The 22,768-nt window shown below is 41.7% G+C and overlaps 1 protein-coding gene across 2 annotated transcripts in view; it reads left to right on the top strand.

Annotated features, from left to right (window-relative positions):
- COBL (cordon-bleu WH2 repeat protein) overlaps positions 1 to 22,768 on the top strand; it is a 277,905-nt gene that overhangs the window by 89,682 nt on the left and 165,455 nt on the right. For both annotated transcript variants that reach the window (XM_046669173.1, XM_046669175.1), the window contains 3 exons: positions 10,911 to 11,114; positions 19,936 to 20,146; positions 22,269 to 22,497. In XM_046669173.1, the coding sequence (XP_046525129.1) occupies positions 10,911 to 11,114; positions 19,936 to 20,146; positions 22,269 to 22,497 (644 nt within the window). The remainder of the gene's footprint in view (positions 1 to 10,910; positions 11,115 to 19,935; positions 20,147 to 22,268; positions 22,498 to 22,768) is intronic.

Genomic DNA, 22,768 nt, shown 5'->3' with positions numbered 1-22,768 from the left:
TCTGGTGGACTCTCTGGCACATACTCAGCCCAGACTGCGAGTTCTGTTTTGCATCTTCTCCTGTGGTGTGCATTACAGTATTCCCGCCCCCCAACCCATACTTCTCCCCATCTAGGACTTTTCCCTCCCTTCATCTCTTTCTCTCATATCTCCAAATTCTGCCCATGCTGAGGACTGCTCAAGGCCTCCTGCTGAGCAGGACGCTTCATCACTGCATCTACGCAGATTTCTTCCATTTCATTCCTGTCTCAAGATTTTGTAAGTCCACTGTGTTCCTCATAGGCAGGAACTGTATATAATTTTCACCTTTGTCAACATCATCATCGTCAATATTTTTGATGAGCAAAATGACCTACAAATATGAACAGCAGGCTGCTAAATATTGAGAATACGAACAGCCTTAATATAGCATCTGCTGCTTTCCAGAGATGTTAAATAATAGTGGAAGAAGTGAGGTACTTAGATTGCTACATAAAGAGATCAAGAATGGTGCGGGTGGAACATATGTGTGCAGTGTCGCAGGCATGGTGTTGAACAGCTTTCTCAAGCTGGGGTCGTGCGTCTGGGGTCTGTGCTCACCAACAGACATGCTTCTGAAGTGGGTCCTTGAATCCATATGTACCTCAGGCATCATTTATGGTATGAAAGATTTTTGTGTGCACTTCTCAAAATATGAAAATGTTCTTTGAAATAAAAACAGAGTCACAAATTTATCAACATATATATTAAAATGTAGATTTTTATAATATGTCAGTTGCTTTCATCAAATGATACATAGATTGCAACTGAAACTATATGCCATTTTGATATTAAAAAGGGGCCTCTGCGCTAAAGGAATATTGCAATCCGTTAACATAAACCAGTTCTGAGATATTCAGGTTTGATTGGTCCGTGGAGGGACTTGGGCGCTTGTTCAGCTTCCTAAGCGCTTCTCATGTGCAGCCTGGTAAAGAGCACTGATCTTGCCTCCTTAGGCCTGGAGCACCCAGAGAGTTCTCAGAAGACATGGTGTTGAGCTGTGTTGTCAAGTATGACATACAAGGCAGAGAGTACAAGGAGGCGAGGGCAAGGGGGCATGTCTGTGGGTTTTCCAGAAACAGTGAGCTGCAGATCTGTTGCCATCCAAGTTGGGGAAGAGGGAAGAAAGTTGAGGATTGAGGGTCAGTGGAGGGTCCTGATTTTCAGGCTCTGCTGGTGGTTTGGATATCGGTTGCAGCCCTATAGGGGACAGGTGTGTGATGGCGTTGAGTCAGTGGGTCCAGATGGAAGCACACAGCAGGTCTTTGCAATGAAAGTGTTCAGTGCCTTATCAGATCTTTTTATTTTTATTTTTTTAAAAAAAATGCTAGAAATTCATTTTGTTAGTGCGGTTTTTCAAAGTTGGCTAATTTAAATATGCACACACATGTACACACACACACACAACCCTGTGCTGAACAAACAAGACCTGCCTGGGTGTCCTTGCAGCCTGCAAGGAGCAGCTCTGCACTCAGAGCATGCTGTGTGCAGAGGAAGGTGTGAGGGGATTGACAGTCCTTGTGGTCGGCACTCAGTGCATATTTGTGGAGTGAAAGAATCACAGGAGGCGGGAGGACTGTGGGACAGGAGGCTGCACTGTAGGAAGAGACTGCATTTGTGTAGATGGTAGTGATGAGGGCCTGGGTGGGCGGTGTCAGCGGCCGTGGGGAGGAAAGGGCGGGTGGAGACAGCGTCCTAAGGCTGACTCTGGGTGGTTGGGGACATTGTTTATCTTGGAGAAGAGAGGGGAGTGGACACTTCTATCTCCCTGCCTTCTTGCTCCCCTTGCAGGGCTGGCTCACTCGGAAAATAGATTCACTTCCTAAAAATCAAGTAAATACATTTTTTTCCTGAAAGGACCTTTGGGAGGGGATGCTAATGGCATGTGGGCTGCTCAGAGACTGCCCCCCAGCCCTAGACCTATGGTTGATTAACACAGAAACCCATAACCTGTTTCTCCCTGTTTTGATTTTCCCTTCTATACAATGAGGTGACATCTATTCTTCCTAATGGAGGTTGAAAAATGCAGTCAGTGGTTAAAATTTCAGGCTCTGGAACCAAATTGTCTGGATTTGATGTTAGCTCTGCCACTGTGTAATCCTGGAAATGTATGGCCGCACTCCTTATCTATAAAACAGAAATAATGATAGTACCTCGTCAGAGTGTTATTGTGAAGTGTAAATGAATTAATAATATACAGCCCTCAGACTACTGCAATATATGTTGACTACTTCACTTTTATTTTTTTAAGTTGGGAGGAAAGAAGTATGACAGGGATAAGAATAAAGCATAAAAACTATGATATAGGTGTAAGATTTCTAAAAAGAAAAGAAAAAAGAATTTGTATCTACTCATCCTAGTAGAGGATGAGACCCAAATGTCACTCCTAAGTCTTGTGTTAACCAGCGACATGAGTGGTGATGGTTTGCAACTTCATCTGAATCCCATTTGCGGTTTTCCCTATTTTTAAATGACCTTTTTCATTTTACAAGTAATACATAAAGAGGTGATATTATAGAAAAATTAGGAAATGCATAGAAGTAAAAATAGCAAAACAGTCATGACCCCCATCAGCCAGAGATCATTATTGCTAATTCTTTATCTTTCTAGAATGTTTCATGTTCTATTGCTATAACGCATGCTTCTCTTAAAAATGGAATTTTCCAAAGCAAATAATATTTTGAAGTTTGTTTTTCTAAAATATCCATATTGAGCATTTTGCACATCAAATTATGTACTTTTAAAGTATACTTAAGTAGTACTGGTGTGACATTGTTTTAAAGTTCCATAATTTATTAAAATTATCTCGTATTGACCTGTGGTTAGATTATTTTATGTGTGTTTGCCATTACTAATTATGTTGTACTGAACCTCCCACAGTGTGCTCTTGTAGGATTATTTCTGTAGGAAAATTTCTAGACATGCAATCCTATGTCTGATACATCGGGCCAGAGTGCCCCAAGAAGATGGCTCTGCAGGAGAATTTAAACTCCTTGAGGGCTCACGTTGTCTCTTTGTGGATCCTCTAACTAGAGTAGGGCAGGAGGTAGGAGAGTGAGGGAAGGAGCCAGCCCTTGGGAGTCAGGCACAGGGGCTTCCCATCTCTGCGCTGACGTCGGTAATCGGATGCCTTCGGGGAGCTGTGGATCTCTCTGACACACAGGTTTCTCAGCTGCAAAGCATTTTGAGGACTGGAGGAGGTAAACTTCCTAAGGTTATTATTAGCATAGATCCTGTTGTTGTTGTTAGTGCCATTGAGTGGATTCTAACTCTAGTGACTCTGTGGACAGGAGAGCAGAACCCTGCCTGGTCTTTTTGCGCCATCTTCTCGCCTTCCAGTGCTATATCAGACAATGCTCAGCTGCTATTCATAGGGTTTTTTTTTTAATTGAGTTCATAATAGTTTACATCAATGTGAGATTTCAATTGTACATTATTTCTTGACTGTCACCACATAAGTACTCCCCTTCACCCCCAGTGTCCCCCGGACCCCCTTCCCCTGGTAACCACTGAACTGTTTTCTTTGTCCATGTGTTTGTTCATATTCTACAAATGAGTGAAATCATCTGGTGTTTGTTTTTCTCAGTCTGGCTTATTTGGCTTAACATAGTACCCTTCAGATCCATCCATGTTGTTGCAAATGGGATAAATTTGTCCTTTTTATGGCTGAGTAGTATTCCATTGTATATATATACACCACATCTTCTTTTCCAGTCATCAGTCAGTGGGCACTTGAATTGTTTCCATGTCTTGGCTATTGCGAATAGTGCTGTAATGAACATAGGGGTGCATATGTTGCTTTGGATTGTTGATTTCAAGTTGTTTGGGTAGATAGCCAGTAGTGAGATAGCTCGGTCTCATGGTAGTTCTATTTTTAGTTTTTTGAGGAATCTCCATACTATTTTCCATAGTGGCTGGACCAGTTTGCATTCCCACCAGCAGTGTATGAGGGTTCCCTTTTCTCCACACCCTCTCCAACATTTGTTATTTTTAGTCTTAGTGATTATAGCCATTATGACAGGCATCAGGTGGTATCTTAGTGTAGTTTTGATTTGCATTTCCCTGATGATTAGTGATGTTGAACATCTTTTCACATGTTTATTGGCCATCTGTATATCTCCTTTTGAAAAATGTCTGTTCATATCCTCTGCCCATTTTTTGATTGGGCTGTTTGATTTTTTGTTGTTCAGTTGTCTGAGTTCCTTATATATTATGGTGATTAACCCCTTGTCAGATATATGATTTGCAAATATTTTCTCTTTGTTTTGATTTTAGTTTATTTTGCCTTGCAGAAGCTCTTTAGTCTGATGAACTCCCACTTATTTATTTTTTCTTTTCTTCCCCTTGTCTGAGAAGACATGGTATTTGAAAAAATCCTTTTTAGTTCACTGTCCAAGAGTGTATTACCTATATTATCTTCCATAACTTTTATGGTGTCAGGACTTATCTTTAAGTCTTTGATCCATTTTGACTTTGTTTTTGTGAATGACCTGAGATAATGGTCTACCTTCATTCTTTTGCATGTGGCTGTCCAGTTTTCCCAACACTATTTATTAAAGAGACTATCTTTTCTCCATTGTATGTTCTTGGCACCTTTGTCAAAGATTAGCTGTCTGAAGATGTGTGGTTTTATTCTGGGTTTCAGTTCTGTTCCATTGATCTTTGTTCCTGTTTTTGTACCAGTACCATGCCGTTTTGATCACTATGGCTTTATAGTACCTTTTGATGTCAGGAATTGTGATGCCTCTAGCTTTGTTCTTTTTTCTCAGGATTGCCTTAGCAATTCAGGGTCTTTGGTTGCCCCATAGGAATTTTAGGATTCTTTGTTCTATTTCCATGAAGAATGTCATTGGGATTCTGATTGGGATTGCATTGAATCTGTAGATTTCTTTGGGTAGTATGGACTTTTTAACTATGTTTATTCTTCCAATCTGTGTGCATGAAATCTCTTTCCATCTCTTTATGTCATTATCAATTTCTTTCAATAATGTCTTATAGTTTTCATTGTGTAAGTCCTTCACCTCCTTGGTTAAATTTATTCCTGGGTACTTTATTCTTTTAGTTGTGATTTTAAATGGAATTGTATTCTTCAGTTCTCTTTCTATAAGTTCATTATTAGAGTATAGAAAACCAACAGATTTTTGTAAGTTGATTTTGTACCCTGCAGCTTTACTGTAGTTATTAATTATTTCTATTAGTTTTCTGATGGATTCTTTGGGATTTTTAAATATAAGATCATGTCATCTGCAAACAGCAAGAGTTTCACTTCTTCACTCCCTATTTGGATTCCTTTTATTCCTTTCTCTTGCTTAATTACTCTGGCCAAAACCTCCAGTACTGTGTTGAATAAGAGCAGTGATATTGGGCATCCTTGTCTCGTTCCTGTTCTCACGGGGATGGCATTCAGTTTTCGCCCATTGAGTATGATGTTGACTGTGGGTTTGTCATATATGGCCTTTATTATGTTGAGGTAGTTTCCTTTTATCCCCATTTTGTTAAGAGTTTTTATCATAAATGGCTGTTGGATCTTCTCAAATGCTTTCTCTGCATCTATTGAGATGATCATGTGGGTTTTATTCCTCAATTTGTTGATGTGGCGTGTCACGTTGATTGATTTGTGGATGTTGAACCAATCCCCATGTCCTGGTATAAATCCCACTTGATCATGATATATGATCCTTTTGATGTATTGCTGAATTCAGGTTGCCAAAATTTTGTTGAGGATTTTTGCATCTATATTCATCAGTGATATTGGCCTGTAGTTTTTCTTTTTTGTGTTGTCCTTCTCAGGCTTTGGTATCAGAGTGGTGTTGGCCTTGTAGAATGTGTTAAGACGTGTTCCATCTTCCCTAATTTTTTGGAATAGCTTGAGAAGGATAAGTATTAAATCCTCTCTGAAAGTTTGGTAGACCTCCCCAGGGAAGCCATCTGGTCCTGAGCTTTTATTCTTTGGGATGCTTTTGATTACTCTTTCAATCTCTTTCCTTGTGATTCTATTCAGATTGTCTGTTTCTTCTTGATTCAGCTTTGGGAGGTTGTAAGAATCTAAGAATTTATCCATTTCCTCTAGATTATCCATTTTGTTGGCATATAGTTTTTCATAGTGTTCTCGTATAATCCGTTGTATTTCTGTGGTGTCCATTTCTCCTCTTTCATTTCTAATTTTGTTTATCTGAGCTTCCTGTCTTTTTTTCTTTCTAAGTCTGGCTAGGGGTTTGTCAATTTTATTTACCTTCTCAAAGAACCAGCTCTTTGTTTCATTGATCTTTTCTACTGCCTTTTTTGTTTCAATAGCATTTATTTCTGCTCTGAGTTTTATTATTTCTCTCCTTTTGCTGACTTTGGGCTTTGTTTGTTCTTCTTTTTCCAATTCAATTAGGTATAATTTGAGATTGCTTATTTGAGATTTTTCTTGTTTGTTAAGGTGTGTCTGTATTGCGATGAATTTACCTCTAATACGGCTTTTGCTGCATCCCATATGAATTGGTATGGTATGTTATCATTTTCATCTGTCTCCAGATATTTTTTTGATTTCTCCTTTAATTTCTTCAATGATCCATTGCTTCTTCAATAGCATGTTGTTTAGTGTCGACATCTTTGTTCTTTTCTTAGCTTTTTTCTTATAGTTAATTTCTAGCTTTATAGCATTGTTATCAAAAAAGATGCTTGTTATTATTTCAATTTTCTTAAGTTTATTGAGGCTTGCCTTGTTTCCCAACATATGGTCTATCCTTGAGAATGTTCCATGCGCACTTGAGAAGAATGTGTATTCTGCTGTTTTGGGATGGAGTGTTCTATATATGTCTATTAAGTCCAACTGTTTTAGCTTTTCATTTAATTCTACTGTTTCCTTGTTGATTTTCTGTCTGGATGATCTATCCATTGATGTGAGTGGAGTGTTGATGTCCTCTACTATTATTGTGTTATTATTAATATCTCCTTTTAGGTTTGTTAATAGTTCCTTTATGAACTTTGCTGCTCCTGTGTTGGGTGCATAGATATTTAAAAGTGTTATTTCTTCTCGATGGAGTGTCCTTTTGATCATTATATACTACCCCTCTTTGTCTCTCTTTACCTGTCTTATCTTGAAGTCTACTTTGTCTGATGTAAGTATTGCCACACCTGCTTTCTTTTGTTTGTCATTAACTTGTAGTATCAGCTTCCATTCCTTCACTCTGAGCCTGTGTTTGTCACTAGAGCTGTGTTTCGTGGAGGCAGCGTATTGTTGGGTCTTGTTCTTTAAGCTATCTCATCACTCTGTGTCTTTTTATTGGAGAATTCAATCCATTTACGTTTAGGGTGATTATTGATGTATGAGGGCTTAATGCTGTCATTTTATCACTTGTTTTCTGGTTCTCCTGCATTTCCTGTGCTTCTCATCCTGTGTGTTTTGGTCTACCCTTTGAATTATGTAGCTTTTTATGATGTGTTTCTTTGTTTTCTCCTTATTTATTATTTGTGTCTCTGTTCTGCTTTTCTTTTTAGTGGTCACCATGAGGTCTGTATTCAGAACCTCATGTATAAGATAGTCCATTTTCTGATGGCATCTTATTTCCTTAGTCTAAACTGATTCAGTCCCTTTCCTCCTCCCCTCCGAAGTTGTTTTTCTTACATCTTATTCCATCTTGTGTTGTGAGTGTGTGGTTACAATAACAGGATTATTTTTGGTTTTGGTGTTTTCCTTCCTTTTATCTTAATGCTATATTTCAGTATTTGCTATCCTATTCTGATGCTGTCTACCTATTTATCTCCTTACTCCATGATTTGTGACCCCTTTCTCCCTTTTTTTCCTTAAGTATGAGGGCCTTCTTGAGGATTTCTTGTAGGAGGGGTGTCTTGTGGCTATGAATTCCCTTAGCTTTTGTTTGTCTGGGAAAGTTTTTATTTCTCCCTCATATCTGAAGGATAGTTTTGCTGGATAGAGTGTTCTTGGCTGAAAATTTTTGTCTTTAAAGATTTTAATATGTCATTCCATTCTCTCCCAGCTTGTAAGGTTTCTGCAGAGAAATCTGCTGAAAGCCTGATAGGGGTTCCTTTGTAGGTTATTTTCTTCTGCCTTGCTGCCCTTAGTATTCTTTCTTTGTCATTCATTTTTGCCAGTTTTACTACTATATGCCTTGCAGTAGGTCTTTTTATGTTGACATATCTAGGAGATCTGGAAGGCTCTTCCACACAGATTTCCTTTTCTTTCCCTAAGTTTGGGAAGTTCTCTGCTATTATTTCTTTGAAAACACTTTCTGCTCCATTCTCCTTCTCTTCTCCTTCTCGAACACCTATAATTCTTATGTTGCCTATAATTCTTATACTTCCTCATTGAGTCAGGTATTTCTTGTAGACTTTTTTCATTTCTTTTTAGTCTTAGTTCTCTCTCCTCCTCTGTCTGGAGCATTTCAACATGTCTATCTTCGATTATGCTGATATGCTCTTCTATGACGTACACTCGAGCATTCAGGGAGTCTGTGTTTTGTTTTATTTCTTCCATTGTGTCTTTCATATCTAATATTTCTTTTTTTTTTTTTTAAAGATTGGCACCTGGGCTAACAACTGTTGCCAATCTTTTTTTTTTTTTCTTTTCTGCTTTATCTCCCCAAACGCCCCCCTGTACACAGTTGTATATCTTAGTTGCAGGTCCTTCTAGTTGTGGGACGTGGGACGCCACCTCAACATGGCCTGACGAGTGGTGCCATGTCCCCGCCCAGGATCAGAACCCTGGGCCCCCGCAGCGGAGCACGCAAACTTAACCACTTGGCCACGGAGCCGGCCCCTCATATCTAATATTTCTGATTGATTCTTCTTTATAGTTTCAATCTCTTTTGTGAAGTAGCCCCTGAACTCGTTGAACTGTTTCTCTACATTCTCTTTTACCTCATTGAGTTTTTTGATGATAGCTATTTTGAATTCATTGCCATTTAGATTACATATTACTGTGTCCTCAGGACTGAATTCTGGGTACTGGTTTTCTCTCTGGTCTGGATATTTGATATAATGTCTGATACTGCTAGAGGAAGTGGGTTGGATTTTACACCTCCTCGTATTATTTGGTTGAAGTTACCACCTATCGCCACTTGGTGGGGGTCATGAGCCACGTATTCTGAGCCCTCTGCCTTCAGCCAAGATCCCAGGCAGTGGAGTGGGCACAGGGCAGGTGTGCAAATGGGACCTTTCTCCTGCGTGCTCTCTGGGCTTTCTTGGTCTGCTCTTACTATCTGCTCTCCTGGGGTGTTGGCTTGATGAGGTCACCCCTGGTGAAAGCTCTTGCCCTCGTAGAGGTCCTCCCTCTAGGCTGCATGGGCTCTCGGGGGTCCTTGATGTTCCCGCAAATGAACGTCCCCTCCCATTCTTTCCCTCTCGGAGTCTCCCCTGGTTGCGGATCACAATCTTTAGGGGAGGGAGAAAAGTTCTCTCTTACCCTGTTCCAGCTCCTCTGAGGGGGTCTCCAGCCTCTCCGCCCTCCGTTGCATGGCTGCTTGCCTCTCCAACATTTTTGTGTTGTGTTAGAATGTCCTCTGTTGGAGTATGCATGCCGCTTGTTGTTGTATGTTTGAGGGGAGAGAGTCCTGGGCAAGTTCACTCCACCATGATGCTGACGTCACTCTCATAGGGTTTTTATGGCCAGTTTTTTTTTCAGAAGTGAGTGGCCAGGTCCTTCTTCCTAGTCTGTCTTAGTCTGGAAGCTCCACTGAAACCTGTCCCCCATGAGTAACCCTGCTGGTATTTGAAATCCCCATAGTATAACTTTCAGCATCACAGCAACACGCAGCCCCCACAATATGACAACTGACAGGTGGGTGGTGTGGTTCCCTGACCAGGAAACAAACCTGAGCCATGGTGGTGACAAGTGCTGAATCTTAACCACTAGACCACCAGGGCTGGCTAGCACAGGCATTGATGCGGAGTCAATGCTAGGTATAAAATGCCCAGGGCCTATATAAAATATGTTCTTTTATATAAATAAGGACCACATAAATAAATATGTACATGTATACACACATATACCTGCATTTACACATACATATACATATATGTGTACATATATATGTACATATGTAAAATAAAATAACAGTGTAAAGTCAATTGCCTTCCCTCAATCTGGAGGAGATAAGAATTTCTAAAAATGTTCATCAGAGTAGATGATTCCTTGTTAGGTGTTTAGAAATTTCCTACAAGGTGAATTGAGAGTTCAAAGCACAGCCAGGAATCAGGTGAAAACGGAGAGGAAGGGGTTGTCCGTCAAGACACTGTCACTCGTATCCCTCGCTGCCAAACAGCTGCCTGCGTCCACAGTGGCCTGAGTCAGTGGGTGTTGGTCTGATGGGCTTTCTGTCTAATTTAGCACATCTGGGTGTTGTCCCAGAACATCCTCAATTTCTGGGTCCATGGGTTCCAGATCCTCAGCTGGTCCTGGACCCAGAGCTGGGACAGGGGTTTAAGCTGGAGCAAGGCCAACCCTCCATAGGTCCACTTAATTGGTTATGATTTCTAACCCACTCAAAGATTCAGAAAGGGCTGATCCAAGAAACTCTGTGAAGCCAATCCCCACTTTGATCTGTAACACTTGTGATCCTGCCCCTCCCTGGTGGTGAACACATATTTAGGCTGTTTCTTTCCAGCCACATTTCCTTTCAAAAATGCTTCCTTTATTTTTCTTACTTGTCCATTTTCTGGACATTGAAGAGTGTCACATTGAAGAGTTAACATTGAAGAGTGCCAATATATAGATGGTAGAAAGATCATGCAACTCAGAAGTCATTTTTGAGAAGAGAGAGATACTTATAAGAATGAACTACTATGAGGAGAAGTACTTAAAAGCTGCTGGAGATCAATAGGTGATTGTATTAACTTTGTAGTTGGAAATTGCCACTTCATTCACCTTCTGTGTTGTCATTTTTAAGGAGGAAGATGAAGGCTCGTGCCCCTCCTCCTCCTGGAAAGCCTGCCACCCCAGATGTGCAAAGCAGGCAGAAACCTCATCGAGATGTGTCTCCAGGCCCTCCGCAGAATCTGCTCACCATGAAGGAGAACCTGCGGAACAGTGTGGTGGACGTGACCGTGGTTCTGCCTAGTGGACTGGAGAAGAAGAGTGTGGTCAATGGGAGGTAAGGACCCAGGTACTTCAGGGACGAGTCACTGTGATCAGCGTGCAAGTCTGGGGAGAACTGAAGAGTGGATCTTGAAGGGTTGCACTCCCTTCTGTATCAGTCGGACTGGGGCTGAGGGGGTATAAATCTGGGCCCAGGTAACAGTCTGAAATGTCTCACTGGGGTGACTGTGTGCTAACTGGCCCCACCACAGTACACCTTAACCCTTAGGAGAGCAAGGCTTACACAGCTCACTGATACAAGAGGGGCTCAGAAAGAAGGGGAAGCCCATATGCAACTCCAAGTAGGTGACCAGCCACCAGAGTCTGTGCCCATGTCTTGGTGCTGAAGTTATACAGCCCAGGTGCACTCTCCTGAATTAACCATTCAAATGTCCACTTACAGGCTGACCCATAAGGGTGTAACTACAATCGGTAATCAGTTTTCCAAATGAAAAGAATACTAGTTTGGATTAAGCAGTAAAATCCGACCCATGGGTTTTAAATTTAAGGGAATCAATTTCCAGACGCATATTCCTTCTTAGATCTGGTCTGCTTGTGAATGTGCCTGTGGTCAAGGTCACGTACCAGTTCTTTTTCCCACATCAGTCATAGAAGGCACAACTGAAACCTTGGCAAAGCCTCTTTCAATCATAGTATTAAGAGTTTTATGACCAATAGAATTTCTAATTTTATGTTTGATATTTATCAAAATATATCATAATTATGTTGTTTGATAAATTTTGTATTACTACTACTATTGTGACTGGTAATTTGATCTATAATAAAAAAAAATTAACAAAGTCACAGGAAACAAAAAGTAAAATTTAAACTTTTATACAGTTTTTATTATAGAGAATATGATAGAGTGACCAATTATAAAACCTTTCAAGGGTTTTGCCTTGTGGCCTAGTGGTTAAGTTTGCACACTCCACTTTTGCAGCCCCGGGTTTCATTGGTTCAGATCCCAGGCAAGCACATGGCACTGCTCGTCTGGCCATGCTGAGGCAGCATCGCACATAGCATAACCAGAGGCACTCACAGATAGGATATACAACTATGTACGGGGGAGCTTTGGGGAGAAGAAGAAAAGAAAAAAAAAAGATTGACAACAGATGTTAGCTCAGGTGCCGAACTTTAAAAGAAAAAAAAAAACTTTCAAGCATGAAAATATATTTATATAATTCTGAGGCAGGAGTGAATGGAAATAATATTTCTAGGAAAACAAGGAGAACAAGAAATGATAGAAAATATTTGAATCTTAAAAAGCAGTTTGTTCAAGTGTTTTGAAAATGGATAATGGTGGGAACCACATCACTCTGGGTGTTTTTATTCTTGTAGATACATTGAAAAGAGTGAGGCAGCAGTTTTATTTTTAAATACCAGTATTTAGATTCTACCAAAAATTATATCCTTTGCAAGTATTTAAACTTTATAATGAAAATTCTAGGTGATAGTTTAATGGGCAAAGAGGTACATAAGTTTTTACAATTATTTTATGGGCAAGGTGAACAAAATTTGAGGCCCGTTGCTCCAGGCCTCAGTGCGTCCCTAGGACTGGAGCTGTTGAGCTGTGGATACAACGTCATCCCCTCTACTAGGTGGTCCCAGACTGCGTTCCACACTGGTGCCCCCCGGGGGTATGGGGCACACTCCTCCTTGGGGGCCCTTCTGTAGCTGTTGTCCCAGCAGAAGGGCTTGGGTACAGGAAGTGAGATCTACACTGGGCCTATGTGGGAGGAGCCAGCTTGTGGTCTCGCGGCCCACAGAAGCCTGGAGCTCTTGTGCCAGTTCCCTAGGCAGCTCCCAGGGCTCACACGAGAGATAACCAAGGTACTAGAACCTCTGTGTTTCTTTGTTTCACGGAGTGGTCCTTGTTCTAAGTCCGTTTTTCCCACTTTAACTTGAGAAGCCTACCATATTATTAGAGGATTACAAACTACTTTAATAGATGCATGAAATATTATCGGTGAATGTATTATGGTTTACTCACCATTCTTATATTTATATATATATATATATATTTTTTTTTTTTTCTGTGAGGAAGATTGGTCCTGATCTGTGCTAATCTCCCTCTATTTTATGTGGGATGCTTCCACAGCATGGCTTGACGAGTGGTGCTAGGTCCACACCTGGTATCTGAACCTGTGAACCCTGGGCCACCAAAGCAGAGCTCACGAACTTAACCACTATGCCACTGGGTCAGCCTCCATTCCTATATTTTGGCTCAATTTCTAGTTGCATTTATTTTTTAAAAACACTTGACTGAGGTGTGATTAACATACAAAAACTATACATATTTAATGTGTACAACTTGGTGAGTTTGTAGGTAAGTATATACCCATGAGACCATTGCCACTATAAATCTAGTTACATACTTTTTGAGAAAATGGCCTGAGGGTCATGTCTCAATACCACAACACATGGTCCAGTTTGACAGTTGCCTGCAGAGAGATAGAATGCCTGCCTGAAAAGTAAAAACATTATTTTGAAAAATGTTTTCAAACTGAACACATTCTTCCAGTTGTATCTTTTTTTTTCCTTTACAAAGTAAAAGCACCACTGTGCAGTTTTGCAATGTAACTATGAGACTAGGTGCAACCTTCAAGGTTGAGCATTAAAATACTTTTCTCTTTTCTAGTAGTAAATTGCAATCCCCTCTCCAAGATTTCCTATAGGATTAAGTGACTTAGAGCAGCAGCCTGTGGGCCCCTTAACTGGGTCATTGGATGATAACTATTGCTGGCAGCAGCTTCTTGTTTGAGGAACTAGTTTTATATGTCATATTCTTTAACAAGACAAGAGCGGGCTGAAGTCAATTCCTCATCCTTGCTGAGCATAGATCTACTAGTTGTTGATCAATGTGGTTTCCCTCTTCTGTTTTATTAGAGAACATGCCCATCCTTGCATAGGTTAAGCAAGTAGTTTATAAGCTATAGTCAGCCCCTTACCATGTTATTTCCTGATATGACAGATTCTCATAGAGAAAATACGTTAGTAATTGGAGTCTGATGATTCCATTCTGTATATGACAGAGATTTTTTTTAAGCTTCCTTTGGATTTAGAAACTTAAATAAAAAGTCCCCGTCTGTTCTTACAGAGTTAAAGACATGAGACTCGGTGTTCCGGGCCATTCATAAGGAAGTGCTCTGGCATGCTTTAGGAAAGGTGTTCCAGCACTACACATGGCCACTGGAAGGAGGCCACCAATTCCATCACTTTAATTGGGGCACAAGTAAAGAGAAGATCTTTGAAGAGACAATGCCCTTAGCTAAAAGAGAACTTCATAAACTGTGTCAAGCGTTAGAGAGTTGGGCTGTGTCCTTTAGATGGGGTGAATTAGTCCTAAGTTGGTACACATGTCCAAGGGACCCAGGGGCAGGACAAGGCAAGCATTCCATTTGCAGAATAGAGGAAATCTCCCTCAATATTCATTCCTGCAATTTTGTCTCTATGGGCCGTGAGAACCCCTTCCAATAGACACATTTACAACTGGGCAGGGATTTTGAGGTCCCGGCCCTGGTAAAACAACACAGGACTCTCAAGACAGGTATTGGGCCTCCATTACCCTTCTGGAGAGAGTGCATCCATTCCAAGATGAAGGGGAGAGAGGCTGTGAGTGACCCTCAGCCCTGGTCTGTCCTTTATCTGCCCTACCCATCAAGGTGCAGGCAAAGCCTCTTGCAGAAGGAGTAGCTATGCGCTCAGCTTGCAGCTTCTGAAGGGCCTGTGGCCTGACCCTTGCTCCCAGGTGAGCTCACGGCTCCAGGGGCTGAAGGAAGCTTGCTCTTCTTCTCTCAAGGAGGGGAGTTGGAAAGCGCGGTTCTGATGCTGCGGAGTGGGCCCAAGGAAGACCTTCTCTAAGTGACTAACAGTCAGGTTTGGTTTGGTTTAGTTTGATTTACGTTTTCACTTGAAGAATACCTTTTGCTTTAAAGACTATTTTTTTAGAACAGTTTTAGGTTTACAGCAAAATTGAGAGGAAGGTACAGAGATTTCCCATATACCCCCTGCCCCTCCCCACCTCCCCCATTATCAACATCCCCTGACAGAGTGGGACGTGTTAGAATCGGGCCCACGCTGACTCTTCGTAACCACCAAAGTGCAGAGTTTACATTAGCGTTCACTCAGTGTGGTAGATTCTATAGGTTTGGACAAATGTATAATGCCCTGTATCCACCATTACAGTAACAAAGAGAATATTTTCACTGCCCTAAAATCCCTCTCAGGGAAGATTCCCAGGACATGGAGCCCGTATTGGTCACATTAACTAGAGGTGGACCTCATTGAACGCCCTTCCTTTCTTATCAGCCCATGTAATGCATTTGACCATCTAGGTGCTAAGTCACCTCCCTAAAGTGTTTCTGCCTTAGTAAGGCTTTATATGTTTGGGCTAAATCCAAGAGAAACTAAATATATATAGACATATCTGTGGCATGCATATGTGGTCCTCAGCCTCCAGTTACTCCTGGGTCTTCTTTATGGGAACTTTGCCGAGGAAACTAACATGGTTATAAGCGACTTGCTTATCCTGTGAGAGGGTGAGTATGCTCTTTACTAAACCTGCTGTTTAACACTTCACAGGGGTGCTCTTATTGTTTTGGATTTGGTGTTGTACCAATCATACAGAGGGATAGTCTCATTTTGTGGGAATCTTCATAGACTAAAAAAATGAAAATTCTCATTTGTTCGTTGAGCAAAATACCTATTGAACACCTAATTTTTATGAGGCACTGGGGAGAGGACATTCCAGCAAGCAGAAGGAAATAAATATCATTTGCAAATGACCAGTTTGGGCAAGAAGCAGGAAGTTTAGTGTTGCTGGAACCTAGATTGAGACGGGGAGCTACATGGACCTGGACGTTTGGGCTGGTGGTGTCCTAATGTGTCTCTTGTGGGCCATACCGTAGCTCCACAGATTTCAAACAAGATTACACATGCCTCTGGGGACACAAGGTTCTATTCCAGCACTAGGCAAGTCAGGAGAAAACTCGTGCATTAAAACATTTTCCTCAAATGTAGGGAAAAATAGCTTTATATTGTTAGCTTGCAGAATTCACTTGCATTTTTAAATAACTTTAAAGACAATTGGGCTGTGTTCCAGGTCCCCCAGGGGGCTCATTGACTCATCTGCCAAGTGAGAAGCAGGTAAAAAAGAACTACTTCCACGTGACATGGACACAGAAGGCTCTAGACTCTAAAGTAAGATTACCTTCAAGATATAGGTCAAAGGTGATGAGGCTGGAGTTAAGAAAAAACACAAGTTACCATGATGAGAACCTAACCAGGATGTACCCCTTGTTGAGATCACCTATTCACACCTGTCTGGGTAACACAGCTCTTGACATCACCTCTGGGCAGGATAACTGTCAGGCTCCCAGCCTCAGCACATTTCCCTCCAAGTCAAGGGGTTCCAACCAGCACTGTCTTTTAAACAATTTTAAAAGTTGAATGCCCCAGCTCTCCCAAGAGTCACGTCCTCAGGCCCTTTGCATACTGCAGCAACTGCCTGGCCCCAAGGGGCATTTGGGTTTTGTTAGGCTGTGGCCAACTCTCTGGGATTTGGTGCCATCGTCCTGATGACTCGACTTCTGACTTGTACCTTAGGCACAGGCGCCTCTGGTCCTTTTGCTGCTGCCTCATTCCCTCGTGCCTCACTTGATAGGCCCCAGGACCCAGGCCACCATGAGATTGGACTCTTGGTGACCCCAGCCTTGAACCTTGAGCTCTGTTGCTGGCTGGCAGGTTCTCTAGCTCCAGCCTTCTTCAGTCACCTGTCTCTTCACTGTCAGGTTTTGTGTTCTGCTCGCATGTTCCTTTGTACTGGGCCTCGTCAGCACAGACCGCCTCTCGGAGAGCCTCGTTAGCATCTTGCCGTATCATGCCTCTCTGATGCCATTTGAAGCTGCCAGACTGGACTTTCTCTCAGGGTCTGCTCTGACTCTGTTAAACCAGAGTTTGCTGTACCCAGGGCTTTGGGCCACCTGCTGGCCTTGGTCCCACACAAGAAACTAGGCCACGTTCCACCAGTTTAAGATTTAACAGTACATGCATATTAAGTGTGTTTGTTTGAACATTATGTCCCAAAGTAACTACCTTAATGTAATTTGTAAACTTGATACCAAAGGAGCCCTTTATTTTGTGAGTACTTAGAGTGTAGTGGTTTTCAAAGTGTGGTCCCAGAGCAGCAGTGGCTGCTTTGTCTGGGACCTTGTTAGAAATGCAGTTTACCAGCCCACAACTAGTGAATGAGGAACCCTGGGGTGGGGCTCAGCAATCTGTGCTTTAACAAGGCAGAAATTTCACATTGTGTGTTACACTTTCAGAATCCCTGCTGCAGTGTGTGCCGCTAGCTCTGCTAGAGGTCAGGGTACCGGGATGAGCAGGCAGCCTCTGAGAGAGAGGCCAGGGTCTTGCTGGCCTGATGGCACAGAGGGAGTTGTAGGAGTGATTAGTGTAGGCAGCTCAAGACTGATCCTCAGCAGCCTGACCACAGGCAGGCGTCATGACTTAGGTGGAAGTGTCCTCCGTTAGAGAAGGGCCATTCAATAATGGACCCAACTTGATGGAGCTAGGGCCTGGCCTCTCTGACTTCTGTGTCCCAACTCTGTCGGCCCAGACAGCCCACTCGCTGTCATCTGTGAGTCTTCTGCGAGGTCCCTGAGTGGCCTCTGCATTTGGGGAACAGGAGTGCTGGCATAGGCTGTTCCTTGCTCTGTCTCGCTCTCTACCAGGATTTCAGAAAGAACCACATTTGAGAGAAGACTCATATTTTTCTTGGTGAAACCACGGACTCATGCAACAATAGATTTTGAAGTCTGTACACATTTGAAAAGTAATATTTTTTAAAGAAAAGTAGAAAAATTATGCTCTTTAAACTTAAAAATAGAGACCACAACAAATGCCAAAAGATAAATTTCACCCCTATATTATGAGCACTTAAAAGACATTTAGGGAACAAAGAGATGAAGAAATTGGAAGAAAAAAGGATACCGAAGAGCAGTGAGACAGAAAACCACAGAGATACGCTCCCTTACCCCCACCACCCCTGTTAACGCAGTTTTGGGTAATCAGTCCTCTTTGCTACTGTCTGTTACTCTGCCATTGAACCTGGAATTTGGGATTACAGAAAGAGAGAGACAGACAGACAAACCCTGAGAATGGTGTCACTGTTCATCTTCATCACTTCAGGCTACCGAACTACCAAATGCCACAGGCTGCGTGGCTAAGCAACATTTTATTTCTCATGGTTCTGGAGGAAGTAGACTGCGGGTGAGGAGAAGAGAGAGACAATGAGAGTCAGCATCAGATGGACCAGAGTCCCAATCCTAGCTCCACCTCTCCATGGAAACCCCACCATAGCAGTCCCCACCTCCCGGACCTGTGAGGAGGAGAGGGAATATGTGAAGTGCTCAGTATAGCTCCAGGCCATCATGGATACACAGTGAATGGTAACAACTAATATGTCATTATTTTAGCATTATTAGAAGTCTGTTTTCTATACTGAGGCTTTTCAGTGGAATATTATGTCTTGGAGTCTTTGTGATGTCACTCCCTGTTTTTTGCATTAAGCTCAATGTTTGAAAAAGACGATTTTCTTCTCAGAGTTGAAGGAATCAGAATTCACAGCATTATTAGATAGGGCCCTTTCCCATGTGTGATGCTTATGAGGGTTAGACCTGCATTGCCACACTGAATGCCCCATCAGAGTTCCAGGGGGCCAGAAGAAATGCTGAGCCTCTGAAAGCTCACAGGGGATTCCAGTCCCCCCTTAAGGCACATGCTGTTATTTAATTACTTCCTGGATAGTAGATGGGAGTAATTATTTTTGTGGAAGTGGTTTTGAAATAATCAAAGCATTATGATGATATTCTTTACTTGTAGGCAGTTGAATGAGAAATAGGGCATTTGGGGCATTCTCTCAGGGTTGGGACTTTCCTTGTGGTTTTACTGTTCAGCGTCAGTGCCCCAGCAGCTCACAGCCCTTGAGGTGAGTGATGGATGAATGGTGGCGGGCCAGTGGCTAGCACCTATGTGTTTACAGGCGCACCGGGAGTCCCAGATCTGCACACACCCAGATCACCAGACACCTGGAAAGCATAATTGTTACCTGAAATAATTGCCATACCAGTTACCAATTAAGAAATAGATCAGAGAAAGGACCTAGCTTTTTGTGAGAGGTTTATGCTCCACTGCTCGGGAAATTTAGGAAAAGATAAGTCAGCTTTAAATATAAAAACTCTGCTAGGCAGATATAAAAGATGTCAGTGAAATTTTCCATTCTTTGGGATAATCCGAATTGTTATTCTCCTCCCTTAGTAAATAATAACCTGGGATGGGGGGACATTATGAAAATTTTCGACATTCGAAAAAGGTCATTTTCTTAGGGTTTTTCTTTTTATCTTTAAAAAGGCATATTTTTTAGCCTAAAAGAAAGTGATTATCTTCGTCAACTTAAAAATTTCAGTTTTTAGGATGCATCATATTTATGAATAACTGAAAATATAATGCTTTGTATCCATAAGTAATATCATTTGTGCTAACTGACCTTACAGGATTCAAGTCCACGTATCCATGAATTCAACTAGAAATACAACTATTTTCCCAGCTATTATGATTTCGATCTGATTGTTCTTTCAGTAGTGTTGTTTACTAATATTGAAAATGTTAAGAAATGGCTGTCAATCACACATAGGAATTAATGAGCCGCAGTTGTCTTTCTTCATAAGCACAGCCAGTTTGCTTGTTCGTCCACTGGTCCGTTGTTCTACCCTCACTCGGCAAGACAGAAGAGAGAGAGCAGACATTCCTAATCACCATGCTTTGTTTCTCTTTTCCAGCCACGCAATGATGGACCTGCTGGTTGAACTTTGCCTTCAGAACCACCTGAATCCATCCCACCATGCCCTTGAGATCCGGTCTTCAGAAACCCAACAGCCTTTGAGTTTTAAGCCAAATACTTTAGTTGGGACCCTGAATGTGCATACCGTTTTTCTGAAAGAAAAAGTGCCTGAAGAGAAGGTTAAGCCTGGCCCACCTAAGGTGCCTGAGGTCAGTAGGACGGGAAACCTGTGTCATCTAAGGACATATGCAGATACCTGTGACCACAGGTGCTGGAAGTGCTGAGGAGGGGCCTCTGGAGCCCCTCTTATCTAAGTACCATGTGCAGACAGCTGTGGTTGAGGTTCCTACTTCCATACTAAACAAAATTCGGAAGTAAACTGAGTTTATTTTAGGAGGTGGAAATTTACAGAATTTAGTAATGTTAATTGTTGTAATGTTGGTCCTTTGGATATTATAGGAAAGGAATTCATTTAGAGCAGAGCTAATCATGTGAACTTTCTGCAAAGATGGAAATGATGTATAATTCTGCACTTTGCAGAGCAATAACCACTGGTTGCATGTAGTTGCTAAGAATGTGAAATGCAGCTAGTGTGATCGAAAAACTGAACTTTTAATTTTAATTAATTTAAATTTAAATAACCACAGGTAGTCATTGGCTACCCTATTGGACTAGTTCTAGAGGTTCTAGTTCAGTTCTGGAGGTCTTCCTGCCCTAGGAAGCAGATAGGATATGTAGAAGATTTGAACATCTTCCCAGAGAGAGACAGAGAGAGGAAAAAAGAGAATTTTCCCTTTGAAAAAATTTACTCATTGCAATTGGAGAATATCTTATCATATGCATAGATTTATTTCAGGCTTTTGATTATCCATTAAAACTAACTCCAGCTGGTTATTGTACTTTTTAACACGGCTTGGATATGGATCTTTTAGCTCTAGTTAAAAGCAGTGCTATTTCATTTTTTTAGATTTCTGGAAGATCTACTAAGTTTTCCTGGTTTAAAAAATGGAAATTTGGCCAAGGGGGTGAATTTCTAGGTTTGAGTGTTTAGTAAATTTTAATTGATGCCATCTACACTCTGTTTGAAAGAGTTTTCCCTAAATCTTCAAGTAAAATTAGTGTTCAAGGAAGCAAAACCGTGTTTATATCCTGTGGCTTCTCTTACCTCCCTGGTCCCCAGGTGCAAAGCTCAGGGGCAGGTGAGCCCAGGGTTATGCACAATTTCAGTTTGCGAAACATGGAAAAGGATCCGTGGATTCCATCTTTCCTCCTAAAATTTGTCAAACCCTGGTAATCAGACTGGAAAGGAGCATGAGATCTACCTCAGTCACTCTTATTTAATATGTGTCTACTGTGTCCACTCTCCAGATCCTAGAACAATGCGGGTGGTCAGTAGGGGCCAAGCAGAAGCTGACTTCATGCGACTTTGGCATATTACATTTTTTTTTTTTTTTTAAGATTTTATTTTTTCCTTTTTCTCCCCAAAGCCCCCCGGTACCTAGTTGTGTATTCTTCGTTGTGGGTTCTTCTAGTTGTGGCATGTGGGACGCTGCCTCAGTGTGGTCTGACGAGCTGTGCCATCTCCGCGCCCAGGATTCGAACTAACGAAACACTGGGCCGCCTGCAGCGGAGCGCGCGAACTTAACCACTCGGCCACGGGGCCAGCCCCGGCATATTACATTTTTTTGATGGAACACTTTATCTGTAGTCACTTAGAATCAGCTTTAGTCAAATTGTTTTTCTTTCTGATTATTATATGTCTGATGTTTTTAAAAAACAAATATTTTTCTGACTTAAAATATATGTGGTTGTATAGTGTGTATATATAAATATGTGTGTGCATGGAAATATATATACACTATATATGTTTACATAGATATTCATATGTTTATGTGAATATTTTGGCTTCTTAAAAATTTGATGTCTTGTTTTGCGTGGGTTTTTCTTTAAATTGAATTATTCATAATACTTCCAAACTATGTTCCTTTATAAAAATGTATATAAGTGCCTAGTATTCAAGTCTGGTCAGAATCCTTGAAAGATAGCATATATATTAGACTTTAAGTGGAGATCCCCTACTGATGTCCATTTCCCTGTGTTGGTAGCAGTTTGATCATTAGTAAGAGGGATCCTAAGGTAAGTTTATTATTCCAGGCACTTATTGTTCACTATTCAGTATACCATTTCCCCTCATGACCCACTGAATTTGTGGAAGAAAGATTCAGGCTACATAAAATCTTGCCATACTCAATTCTGCTATAAAAACAGAGGTTGAAGCTTTTGTGGGAAGATGTACTTAGAAAATTCTTTTTGTCTGGTATGTTCTTCCAGAAGTCCGTGCGTTTAGTAGTGAACTACCTTCGAACACAAAAGGCTATTGTGCGTGTGAGCCCTGAGGTCCCTCTCCAGAACATTCTCCCTGTCATCTGTGCGAAGTGTGAGGTCAGTCCAGAGCATGTGGTGCTCCTCAGGGACAACATTGCTGGGGAGGAGCTGGAGCTGTCCAAGTCCCTGAACGAGCTGGGGATAAAGGAGCTCTACGCGTGGGACAATAAGAGAGGTGAGGCCACCTTGCACCTTAGACACCCCACTCCCAGCAACACAGACGGGACGCACACACACCCTGTCAGCTCTCCTCGCTACATAGCGCCCAGCAGAGTCGAGTGTGTGAACTTTCAGGCAACTTGAATTTTGTCCAAACCAGAGATGAAGTGTGCAGAAAATAAATTTGACTTATTCTTATTCCCCTCAATTGTAATTTTTGGGCCTCCTTCCCCCAAGTCCTGAGCAAGTCGGTCAACCCTTGGCTCCCATGAGCTTCGGTGAGATAA

Source organism: Equus quagga, chromosome 8, assembly GCF_021613505.1.
Source record: "Equus quagga isolate Etosha38 chromosome 8, UCLA_HA_Equagga_1.0, whole genome shotgun sequence".
In the NCBI taxonomy this organism is placed as follows: domain Eukaryota; kingdom Metazoa; phylum Chordata; class Mammalia; order Perissodactyla; family Equidae; genus Equus; species Equus quagga.
This window is presented reverse-complemented; position numbering and strand designations above follow the sequence as displayed.